The sequence below is a fragment of the Eumetopias jubatus genome, unplaced genomic scaffold (genome assembly GCF_037043125.1).
Source record: "Eumetopias jubatus isolate StellerSeaLion01/CBP00866 unplaced genomic scaffold, mEumJub1_p1.0 scaffold_16, whole genome shotgun sequence".
In the NCBI taxonomy this organism is placed as follows: domain Eukaryota; kingdom Metazoa; phylum Chordata; class Mammalia; order Carnivora; family Otariidae; genus Eumetopias; species Eumetopias jubatus.
The window spans coordinates 41,428,866-41,441,759 of record NW_028274822.1 but is presented as its reverse complement, the minus strand read 5'-3'; the positions used below and the strand labels follow the sequence as shown (position 1 = coordinate 41,441,759).

Here is a 12,894-nt window from a genome sequence, read left to right as displayed (position 1 = left end):
AGCAAACTACAGTAAATGGGGTAGGGATCTCAGCCCCCAGTAAAATGATGTTCCTTGGAGTGGAAAGCTACCTCTCTGTCCAAATAATGAGAGGTTATGGTGATGACACCTGTGCTGGGATGCACAGCGAAGATCCCAGGGGACCTCGGGGTCTGCTCCAAAATGCTATACTTCAGGCGTGTGTGCATCGTGTCTGGTTCATCTCTGTCTGTGGCACAAACCACTCCCACGGTAGTACCTACAGGTTTAAAAAAAAAACAAAAAAAGAGTCTTTAATTTCCAGAATTGTGAAACATATTTAGGAGTATTTACACTTTTCAAATTTTAACAATGATAGTGGCAATCTAATTTTAAGTATATCTCTTACCAGAGCTATTTTATCTTTAGGAAGCACCAGTGAAGAGGACTTCAAATATATAATGTAAAACACTATGATCTTGGGAATCAAGGTACACTTTTACTCTGTTCATTGTTAAAAACGTTTGATAGTAAATTACTAAAAACGTATTTAAATGGCAATCAAGAATATTTTCAACATGGGGTGCCTGGGTGGCTCAGTCGGTTAAGCGTCTGCTTTCAGATCAGGTCATGATCCCAGGGTCCTGGGATTGAGCCCCACGTGGGCTCCCTGCTCAGCGGAGAGCCTGCTTCTCCCTCTCCCATTGACCCCTGCCCCTGTTCCCCCTCCCCACTCATGCTCTCTCTCTCTCTCTCAAATAAATAAATAAAATCTTTAAAAAAAAGAAGAATTTCAACACATATTTCCACACACTTCAATAACAAACCTACCTGGAGACAAAGACCATGTTTCCTAAGTAAATCAAATTTTTTTAATTTAATTAATTTAATTTAATTAATTTCTGATTAATAGATAGATCAAGACTGACTTAGGGTATAATTGTATAAATGGTCAAGTTGACCTTTAACAGTCTAATCTCCATTCTCTGATGTTTTTTACTAGTCTCTGACGTGTCTCATTCTCTTTCACCCACTTTGCATCAACACCCCACTGCCCTCGGCCCCACTTAATCCTCAGGAAGGGATTTCATACTATTCACCCTTCAGGAGGAATTTAAGCCAACTGCTTGTTCAGTTCGAGCTATTAACACTTGTCATCTGTATGGGATGTAAGAATATTGCTCTGGTAAAGGATTATAGGTATCAGAGCTTACAAAGAGTTGGTATTGTTTAGTGTTAAGGACAGTGTTCCAGTGCCCATGAAAATATAATACATAGATCCACTTTTCCTATAGCCCTATATATAAGGCTGAGGAACAATACATAGACAGATACAGTCACACATATATACATACTCCCACACATATACAAATTTGTTGAAATACTGTATTTGAAAGAAACAAAAACCAATTAATGCAAGAAAATATTAGTTTTAAATAATTTTTCACTATATGTCTTTAAAATTTGCATATGTGTGTATGTAAAGAAATACATATATGCACATACACATAAAAATTGTAGAGAATATCCAATTATATATTTATAAGTAATGACAAGACTTTTGCAGTGGATCCATATGAAGATATGAAGTAATCATATTATGGTAAGAAAACAAATGCTATTTATCTACATTTGCATAGAAAAAGAGTTTCTAATCTTCGTAAGGCAGAATATTTTCTTCCTGAGATTTTACTGACAGGACACAAACACTATTTTAATTCTCTGGATAAGAACTGTGATAACTTACTTATCACAGAAAATCTTCCTAAAATATTGACTTCAAAAGTCCTTTTCATGAGCGCTATACTTAAATATTAGTTGAGCACCCTTCATCCAAACCTCTGTATGTGAATTAAGGCAAAGTCAAGGAACACCTAATAGTTCAGAGTATCACAGTACAAACTGGTTCAAACCTTCTTGTGTGAGAAGGCTTCAAGTGCCTTAGGTTAATCTGGGCATCAAAGTATTTGCCCTTGATTCTTGTCTGTCAACTATCAAAGAGAACAGAATCCTCAAGAAAGACTTTGCAACCAATAATCTCTCTTTGAAAAAAAGAAAATAGTACCAGGGTCATAGACACTGTGAAGCTAAAAATTTTATAGGTCATCTAATGTAATTAACTCCTTTTACAGGTCAGGGAACTCAAAGGGACTTCCACCATTTCCCACAGTAAATTAATAACAGACCCCAAATCAAAAATTAGGTTTCTTAAACTCCAAACCAACATTTTTTATTTTTTAATTGTACCATATGAGTAATAAAGAGGTTAAGATCTATGACATCAAATTATCAGAGTAATATATAAAAGGGGCCTAGCAGATATAAAAATCTAGTGAAGATCTAAGTAACTACTTGAAACTTTAAATAGGCAAGTTAGCAAAGTCACCCTTTATGAACGAGTCCACTTTCAACTTTATTCTTTCAACTTTATTGTGAATGGTTATTCTCCATATTGTAAGTCTCAGAAAGCAACATAATGCCACATTTTAAGGGCCAACTAACCTGAACACTTTGTTTTTCCATATGTCTGAACAAATGTTTAGAACATGTGATGTAGGTGCCTCTAATGTTATCCCCGTATCATTCTAAATTGGAAGTAATAAAGTAGTTTTAAGAAAGGAGATAATATAAATAAGAGCTTTAAAAAATTGTGTTTTCAGTAGATGTCATTAAATACCTCCCTAAATAAAACCTAATAAAAATATAGATATTAATTTTAATTTTATTGTAATCCTATTCTGTATGTCCTCTCTTGGAGGTGAGACTAATGATAAACCCACAAAACGATCAAGTGAAATAAACTATAAAAACTAAATACAATTCAAAGCTTGAATGACTGTTATCTGCCTTTATAATTAATTGGTATCATGTTGACAACACCAGACTCCTATAATACCTTGTAGGCTACACTCTGTTTGGATGTAATAGGATTACCCATTCTGGTAAATAGATACTGGTTCAGTATCATCTCAGGATAATTTGGTCTTGGGTATAAAAAACCCAATGTCTCCAAAAATGTAGGTAAACATATTTAACATAATACATTTTACTTTTAAAAGTTCCCTTACACAAGGGAAACAAAGGCAAAAATGAACTATTGGGACATCATCAAGATAAGTTTTTGCACAGCAAAAAACAGTCGACAAAACCAAAAGACAATGGACAGAATGGGAACAGATATTTGCAAATGTCTTTTCAGATAAAGGGCTAGTATTCAAAATCTATAAAGAACCTATCAAACTCAACACCCAAAGAACAAATAATCCAATCAAGAAATGGGCAGAAGACGTGAACAGACATTTCTGCAAAGAAGACATCCAAATGGCCAACAGACACATGAAAAAATGCTCAATAGCACTCAGCATCAGGGAAATACAAATCAAAACCATAATGAGATACCACCTCACACTGGTTCAAATGGCTAACATTTACAAGTCAGGAAATGACAGATGTTGGCGAAGATGCAGAGAAAGAAGAACCCTCTTATACTGTTGGTGAGAATGCAAACTGGTGCAGCCACTCTGGAAAACAGTATGGAGGTTCCTCAGAAAGTTGAAAATAGCGCTGCTTTACAACCCAGCAATTGCACTACTAGGTATTTACCCCAAAGATACAAATGTAGTGATCCAAAGACACACCTGCACCCCAATGTTTATAGCAGCAATGTCCACAGTAGCCAAACTATGGAAAGAGCCCAGATGTCCATCAACAGATGAATAGATAAAGATGATGTGGTAATATATATATCTATATATATGTGTAAATATATATAGATATATATATACACAATGGAGTAATACTCAGCCATCAAAAAAATGAAATCTTGCCATTTGCAATGATGTGGATGGAACTAGAGGGTATTATCTAAGTGAAATAAGTAAATACAAGAAAGACAATTATCCTATGATCTCAACTCATATGTGGAATTTAAGAAACAAAACAGAGGATCGTAGAGCAAGAGAGGAAAGAATACAACAAAGGAAATCAGAGAAGGAGACAAACCATAAGAGACTCTTTATCATAGGAAACAAACTGAGGGCTGCTGGAGGGGAGGGGAGTAAGGGTGAGGGGATGGGGTAACTGGGTGATGGACATTAAGAAAGGCACGTGATATTATATAAGACTGATGAATCACTGACCTCTACCTCTGAAACTAATAATACATTATATGTTAATTGAATTTAAATTAAATAAATAAATAAAAGTTCCCTTACCATAAAGTATAAAAGGAAAAGGCCTTTCTGAATCTAATAAGGATAGATTTAACTAAATGGAAGTCCTGAACTTCTTTACCTCAAAAAAGTAGCTTTAATAAAATTGAAGAGCAACAATTCACTGGGAAAATATTTTCAATGTGACAATAGGTTAGTATCCTTAATATGTAAAGAGCATTTTTAGCTAGATTTAAAAAAACAGTAAGCAAGATAAACAAGGAAAGTAAGAGCAAAGGAAATGAACATACATTTCCTAGAAGAAAAAATACAAATGGCAAAAGAAAGCACATACAAAAAAGTTCAATAAAAAAAATTATCTTACCAACTCTGCTACTTTCTGGAATTTCAAAATTATAAATAGCTTCTGTGAAAATAGGGTGATTATCATTTTCATCCTCCACCCTGATGGGCAGTGGAAGAGGTAAGTCTGCTGAATACCCATCTGCGGTCGAGGCATAGGCAATTAACTGGAAAACAGGAAAAAGCAAGACCAATAGTCCATTAATATAAGATTCTAGCAAGAGAGAACACTGTGCTTTATCTGCTACCTTCTCTGCAAATCTTTCTGGTAATTAACTGCTTAAAAAATTCTATTCAATTCTTTTTTCATCATCAAAGCATCAAATGGAAAAACATTTTAAGTGCAGTAAGAGGCATCCAGTATTTGGTAAAAATGGCTGCGATTCAAATAAAACTCGAGTACAGTCAAGCCAGAGACAACTCTGTCCATTAGACTCAGGTTAAAGTCCTTATTCTCCCCATAATCAGAAAGTTATATTGGGGAGAACAATTAAATTCACTGCAATGGGAAAGATCCTACTACATCATCTAAATAAAGCCATGATTCTCAATCTTGCAACTAACAAGCCCTTTTATTTTTCTACCTCATAGATCACATATTTGCAAGAGATTTTCTAACAAAACATATTTACCAGTTTCTGCATTGCCAATTAATCAAAGGGTAACGTAATGTCAAATAGAATGTATTTCTTTTTTTATTTAAATTCAATCAGCCAACATATAGTATTTCTATTCAGCGTGTGATTACAACACCAAGTTGAAAATTTTCTAAACAAAAGCAAAGAAATGTCATGTGGTGAACATCAGTTATATTTGCTTACCAGCATCTCTTCCTTCTTCTAGGAAGAGAATCCCTCTTTCTTAAGGAGAAACATCCCCCTCTGCACCACAGGGATGACCACATAACCCCACAGAATCTACCATATTACACTGAAAATTGTCTGAGTTATTCCTCATTGACTGTAAGCTCATTCATATCAGAAGACTGACTTATTGACCTTGTTTGGGTTTGGTCTCCCACTTTTGCTTCCTTATCTAGTTCTCAGACATGATCAGAGAATCACATTAAGTGAAGGAAGAACCAAAAAAAATTTTCTAAATAAATAAATAAAAAGAACAGAGCAGAAGAGGGAAGAAGTCCCTTCCAATCAATGGTGGCCACATCTTGGAGACAGGAAAATGTAGCATGAGAAGAGACAGAAAGTATCTCATAAACAAAACCAACTCCAGGAAATGTACCGGAATTTACATCCAAATACAAATAGTACCTTTTCGCTTCACTTTAAGCTTACCTAACAGAAGATAAAATAGAGAGCAGGTCAAATATTCCAAAATATTGCACAACCTATTTCCTTTGACTCTGAGAACGCAAGAAGATAGGAAAGAGTACATGGAGTATCAGAAGAAACATAGTTTAATCATTTAAAATCATGTATATCAATAAAACTCCTACATCAAAAACATCGTATTCTTCACGATCCACAGGCCGGGTACAATACAGATTTCCAGTGTCTTTTTCTATGAAAAACAAATTCAAAGGTTCTTGGTCAACTCCACGCCCACTTATTGAGTAGAAGATGGTATAGTTCTGTGCTGCATCAGACTGAACCTAAGAAGGAAAAACCATATTTTTAAAAACTTTAAATTAAAATCTGTTGAATTGCTATTTTTTAAGATGTAGGTTATGCATTTCTATTTTTTTTATTTTAAAGAGACGTTCATAAAATAATAATCACGTTTATCACTTCATCAGCACACAAAACAGTAAGGAGCATTTGGCAAAAGATTTTTTTAAACTCTCAGACTTAATGAAAATAATGTTCAACATAAAGAGTAACCAAAGAAAATGTGTTTAAAAACAATAAAGCATAATTTCCCATCTAGAGATCTGGCAAAGATAGAAAAGAACTTCAATACCCATCGTTAGCAGGAGCCAGGCCATCACGGACTCTCATATACAGGTGAAGGGAAAGTTAATTTGAATGTTTCTTAGGATGGGGAATTGGCAAAAATTAAAAGAATGACATATGAGCACAAATAAGGAAGACTCTTCCTAGCAGAGGAAACACAAAGTACAAAGGGATAGGGTTAGGGTTGTGCCCAGAGTGTTCAAGAAGCAGTAAAGAGACGACTATGGTTGGAGCAGAGAAAGCTAGCAGGCAAGAAGTAGGAGATGATTGCCATATCATGTAAATGATTCCAAGAGTGTTGACTTTTCCTTGTAGTCAGGTAAGAAGCCATTGGAAAATTTAGACAAGAGTAATATACGTAATTTATATTTTCAAAAGATAATACCTGGTGTTTTGTTAAGACTACAGGTGGGTGGGTAGGTAAGCAAAGAAGCAGGAAGACCATTCAGTTACTGCAAGAATTCATGATAGCAGTAGGGGTGGTGAGAAATGCTTAGATTCTGGATATAATTTGCAGGAACCGCCAACGGGATTTGCCGACAGGCTGGATGTGTGTTGTGAGGATGACACTATGTCAGAGGGTGCTAATATCCCCTAACATCTATTCTGCCCATGTTCCTTTGTGTTGGAATTTATAGGTGAGTGCAAGACTGTCCAAAAGAAATACATTTCTCAGGCTCCCTTATAATTAGGTACGGTCACATGAAAAGATTGGGTTAATGGGATATGAGCAAAAATAACATATGCATGCCCTAGACTGTGCTCTGGAAAGTGAAGGGATGTGTTCCCCCATTTGGACACAATGATGAGCTATCTTGAGCTTGCAGCGATGGCCAAGCTAAAAAAGAAAGAAGTCTAGGTCCTTGGTGATTTTTCAAATTAGAATCTCTTTACCAGATCACAATTTCACATAAAATAAATACATTTCTGTCATGCTTATGCCACTCAGTGGCACTTTGGTTCCTGAATTAGTGGCTGCCCCATCATGGAGAAAACAGCATGTCCCCTGGTTATGGATTCTGCAGCATAGCTTGGGGAGTCATTCCTGAAAGTTCAATCTAAATTTTGTGTCTTCAGTCCCCCAATTCTGTTAACTGCTTATACGCTGTAATAAATCCCTATCTGTTAACTACTTAGAGAGAAGTATGTTCTCTACAACTAAAACCTTACCCAATAGACTCTAATACCCCAACAACTGAAAGAATGGAGGTACCACTGATTGAGATGGAGGATGATTTTAGGAGAAAACCCAAACTTCTTTTTTCTGCATATGTTACGTTTGAAATGGCCATTAAGCTTCCAAGTGGAAATATCAATTAGGCAATCTGTCCTAGAAACATGAGGTAATATCCGATAGATAGTAGTACTTAAAGCTACTAGACTGGATGAGATTACCGAGAGAGTGAATATAAATAAACAAGAGACAAAGTTCATAGGCTGAGCCTAGAGCTCTCCAAAGTTTGGAGGGGGTGGGCATACGGGAATGAGAAGGAACCAGCAAAACATACTAAGAAAGAGTGGCCAGTGACGTAAGTGGAAAACTAGGTGGGTGGTGTCCTAGAAGCCAAGCGAAGAAAGCATCTGGAGGAGAAGGAAAGGGTCAGCCATGTCAAATGGGCACAGGTCAAGGAAAAGAGGACTTGAGCGGTGGCGACTGGCTTAGCAATGCAGAGGCTAAAATTAGCTATCATCAGTATAACTCTGGTAATCAGAAATCATTCTTAATACGCCTCCTGAGTGCTTCAAGTACAAAATTTGCAAAGAAGAAACAAGGTCTAGCCCTGAAGGATGGAAGACACTGGAAGGGATGGAATTGGAACATCAAGCACAGCAATAGGAAAAGGCAAGCACTGGGCCAGAGCCCTACCTCAGCAACTGCTTTTATTGTATATGTTCCATCTAGATCTTTATGAAAAGTAAACCTGACCTGGTTAAAAACTCCTTTTTTTAAGGAAGAAGTTAAATTCCCTAACAGGACACATATGGTCCATTATGGCTTGGCCTCTACCTGCCTCTTTGGCCTCATCTTCCTGCTCCAGCCCCATCATAACCAGGAGGGCTGAGCTACCCAGGAGCTACTAAGGAGCTCGCCTTCACCTCTGTACCTCCCTCTTCTTCTGTGGGACATAGCAGGTCCTCAATAGCCAGCTGCTAAATGAACGAATAAGCTCATAAAGATCATTCACTGGTTGTAGTCTTTTTCATACTATGATTAGCTTTTTAGTGATTTTCTCATTTTACTTACTTTGATTATACTTCATGAGTATCTTCAATCAAATCTGTTTCTTTTTAAATATCTAGAGAGTTATGAAACGTGAACAAAACGGACTCTGGGAATTAAAACACTCCCAATGAGAAAGAATGTAAAACCTACTTGTTGAAGAAACAAAGGGAACGGGCCCAGCGAATTCTCTTGCATTGAGCAGGGAATAGGGGCCCATCTCCTCTTGGAACGCCTGAGAATGGCTTCTTTAGTATCTCTTTTCCTCAGTACCTGAATTTAGAGAAAGAAAATTAAATACATAAAAGTATCACAGCCAACTTTGTTGCGAAGGAGTGGACAGTCCATCAACCTCATGCCTCCCTGGAGGCTCAGTCTCAGAAGTTTCCAAGCTGGAGCTAACGGCCAGATAATAAGGTCTTTTTGTGTTAGATGGGGAAGAAAGAATGCATCCACAGTTTAAAAGTTTCATAAACTGAAGAATTTCATTTTGTATACTTTTCTAACACTGACCAAACTTTCAAGTTAGGAAAATCATCATTGCATTCTTGGCTTTTCTTCTTCTTTCCCACGTAGAAATAGTGAACACGTCCTCTTTCTAACACTCTAAAGACAGCTTGTTCTTTCTGCTAAAACCTCACTCTCTCAAGAGAACCAGAGCAAGAAAAGGCACGTTCTTCATTGCCTTAACACTCCAAACTGCGCTCTCTAATATGGTAGCTCTAACTATATGTGACTATTTAAATGGAAATTGGTTGTAATTAAATAAAATATAAAGTGCCAACCTTCGGTTGCACTAGCCACATGCCAAGTGCTCACTAAGCATTAATATTACGCTACCCTATCAGACAGTGCAGATTATAGAACATTTCCATCATCCCAAAAAGTTCCACTGGACTTTTGAGTGATTTCCATCCCAATGCATGGTGTTGCAAGGAAGCTATTTTATTTCCTAACAATTAATTAATAGATAATTTTATTGAACATGTATTAACATGCTAAATGGTCACTTAAATTAACTTTCTCATTAATTCACTTATCATTGATTTGTTGTAACCCAGTCTAAACCTTTCATCATTTTTGTGATGACCTTCACAATGGCATTCCTCACGATGTAGAATCTAGAACTGTAGCGAATGACGGCCAATACCATGCCGTGTATCCAAATACTTACACACACTTCAGGATTCCCATCCTATTTTAACATCGGAATCACTGCGACACTTGAAATCGGCCTCTTATTCACTGGAAACCACTGTTCTTACCATTAATTTGACATAAACCTATTGACTACAAGTTAGGTATTACCGAGGCTACAAGCACAAAAGGAATCAATCCGCGCCCTCAAGCAACTACAGATAAATTGTTTGCACAAATAAAAAAAAAAAATTCCAAATGCTTACAGAAGAGGGGTAACCAAACTGACACGGACACACAAAAGCAATGAGTTGGACTTTAGAGGTGGAAGAAGCCTTCCCAGAGGAGGTGCCAATTAGGATTAACAAAGCAAAACCCAAAGCCAATGGTTAGCCAGTGTTGGTGGGTGAGAAGGGGACAAGAGGGGGGGAGGGAGGGAAAGCAAACTGAAGGTGAGGGAAAAGAAGAGAATAAAAACCGATTTATCCTTTTGTCGTCTTTGCAATTTTTTTAACTTTTTAATTTTTTTTAAGATTTTATTTATTTGATAGAGAAAGAGAAGAGAGCACAAGGAGGGAGGTTCCCTGCTGAGCAGGGAGCCCTACGCGGGGCTCAATCCCAGGACCCTGGCATCATGACCTGAGCCGAAGGCAGACACTTTACTGACTGAGCCACCCAGGCGCCCCCCCCTTTGCAACTGTTAATGAAAGTATTTAAATTAAAAGAAAAGCATGCCTGAAAATATCAATGTATTCTGAATACCTTCTTCTGATGTTCCAGGAGCACCTTAATCTTCTTCTGTGTCTGGGTCTTGGTGTCAGAAAGCCATATGGTGAATGATCTGTTCTCATCAGACAACACCACATTGCTGGCTGTGTATACTGAGCCGTCATCCAGAACTCTGAAGTCAGGGTCACCCGACTGGATAAGGTCTGCAGACCTGAGGCACTCTTTCAAATTAACTGCAAGCAAAAGTTTCCAAGTTGCAAAGCAGAAACACACGCAGAAAGAAAAAAAGAAGTGTTAAAACAATGTATACATCTTCTTCAACATCATGAAGTAAAATAAAATAAACCAATCACTTCGTATTTACCAAATACCTTAGATTCTTTATATGTATAAAAAAAAAATAACTGTCTTTCAGTTAAAAAATAATTCTTGATTGTATACATTTCTTAAGCAAGGTGTTTTTAAACCTTTATATGTTTCTAGAGGCTTATGAAAATGATCTTCCTGTTAAAGAGGCATGTGTGCTGCAATCATGACCCAGCCGAGCTACATGCCCCCACACACAGCTGAGGAAACAAACAGAAGGTTCCCCTCCCCCCCAACACTATAGGTTTGAGTCTTTGAAGACTCAGCCAGAAGTTAAACACATGAGCCCAAAGAGCAACAGAGGGTATGAATGTGGCAAATAGTCAAGTAAGGAAAGGCTCTCTTGGAGATATTTCACGGGCACTCCTGTTACCCACCTCCCGCCAACCACCAGCCCCCCTTATGCCCACAGTTCTCTCTGCGTCCCTAGTCCTCGCTTTCTAGCTTTCCCGGGCTCCTCACAGAAACTCTGCAAGTGGGTCTTCTCTCCCTGGGAGTTTTCCTCCTGGGAGTAAAAAGTAACAAAATATAAAGATCAACAGCAGTGGTTTGAAACTTCTATCAAAAGTATCGAATCCATCTCATTCTTCAACTATCTGTTTTAACAACAACCGAACTGATATATTAATGGGCACTTAAGTAATAACCTCTCAAGGGATTACTGTTACCCATATAAAGCCTTGTCACTTTGATTCAAATCTGTCACTGATGGAAATGCTGAATCAAAAAGAAGTGAACATCTTTAGGAACGATGACATATTTCTCTCATCTTCACATTTTTAGCATAATGATAACCGCTCGTCTATCCCCCAAAGGAACACCCCCCCCTTTTACATCCTGTTTTTTCTTCCTTCCCAAAGGAATTAAAGTGACATTTGTTTGATAAAAATTAAGAGAGGCACTTAACCAGAAATGGGACACTTCGCTGAAAAAGTAAATTTGATATGTCTGGGACAAGCTATATCTTTTTAAACAAAACAAAACATGATGCTTTCCTCTTGTATTCCCTAGATCACATGAAGAGTCCACCTAGGCAGAGCTTTCCAGCTGTTGGGAAAGTTTATAAAGTTCCCCAAATTCTCCATGTGAATTGATTAAGTTCAGTTTGGATGGAATGGCTCATCTTTGTGATGTTCCTCAATGGAGCTCTAGCACTGATAAAAAAAACTGCTCTGATTTTCTCAGCCACTTATCTATACTTCTCTAATGCTTAGAATACTAGGGTAATGAAAGCGTTACATTCTACATGTAACTTTTTTTTAAAGATTTTATTTAGTTATTTAACGAGAGCACGCACCCGAGAGTGGAGAGAGGGGCAGAGGGAAAGGGAAAGAGGGAATCCCAAGCAGGCTCCATGCCCAGCCCAGAGACCGATGTGGGGCTGGATCTCAGGACCCTGAGATCATGATCTGAGCTGAAATCAAGAGTCAGATGCTTAACCGACTGAGCCACCCAGGTGCCCCCTACATGTAACTCTTCATGTAATCTTTAAACTGTTAAAACATAGATGACTACAAAAATGGGGATTTAGAATATTTGCACTGGAATCAACCACAGAATTCAATAGGGTTATAAAGAATAGAATACATATTTAAAACTATCTTGAATTGTATCTAACTATAAATAGATTAAGGCTAATTCCAGAGGATAATATCCAAAGATTGGATGATATACTCTTTTCAGCATAAGTAAACTAAATTTCTGTTTTAAAAACACTTGTTTTGAAATTTCTCACCTCTGCCGACTATTTTGTCTGCCTCTAGTTCGGAAGGTATGTTAAATGTCACCTTTTCACAGCCCTCACAAGCAAAACTGAAGACCTAGAATTAAGAAAAAAAAAGGTCACATTAATACAGCATAGAATAAAGAACAAAGTTTCAGATAAACAAGAAAAGTAGGTCCTAGAGATCTACTGTAAAATATAGTGCCTATAGTTAACAATACCATATTATATACTTAAAATTTCTGCTAAAAACATAGTGCTCTTATCATAAGAAAATAATACAAATTAAATAAAGAGGGTGAGAGGAAACTTTTAGAGATAATGGATATATTTATG

The 12,894-nt window shown here is 37.1% G+C and overlaps 1 protein-coding gene across 1 annotated transcript in view; it reads right to left on the bottom strand.

Annotated features, from left to right (window-relative positions):
- Positions 1 to 10,657, bottom strand: part of DSC3 (desmocollin 3) — a 34,367-nt gene extending 23,710 nt beyond the window's left edge. The window contains exons 1-5 of the mRNA XM_028098195.2: positions 10,503 to 10,657; positions 8,757 to 8,876; positions 5,926 to 6,081; positions 4,495 to 4,639; positions 72 to 238 (exon numbers count right to left, since the gene is read on the bottom strand). Of these exons, the coding sequence (XP_027953996.2) occupies positions 72 to 238; positions 4,495 to 4,639; positions 5,926 to 6,081; positions 8,757 to 8,801 (513 nt within the window). The 5' untranslated portion in view covers positions 8,802 to 8,876; positions 10,503 to 10,657. The remainder of the gene's footprint in view (positions 1 to 71; positions 239 to 4,494; positions 4,640 to 5,925; positions 6,082 to 8,756; positions 8,877 to 10,502) is intronic.
- Positions 10,658 to 12,894: the final 2,237 nt, after the last annotated feature.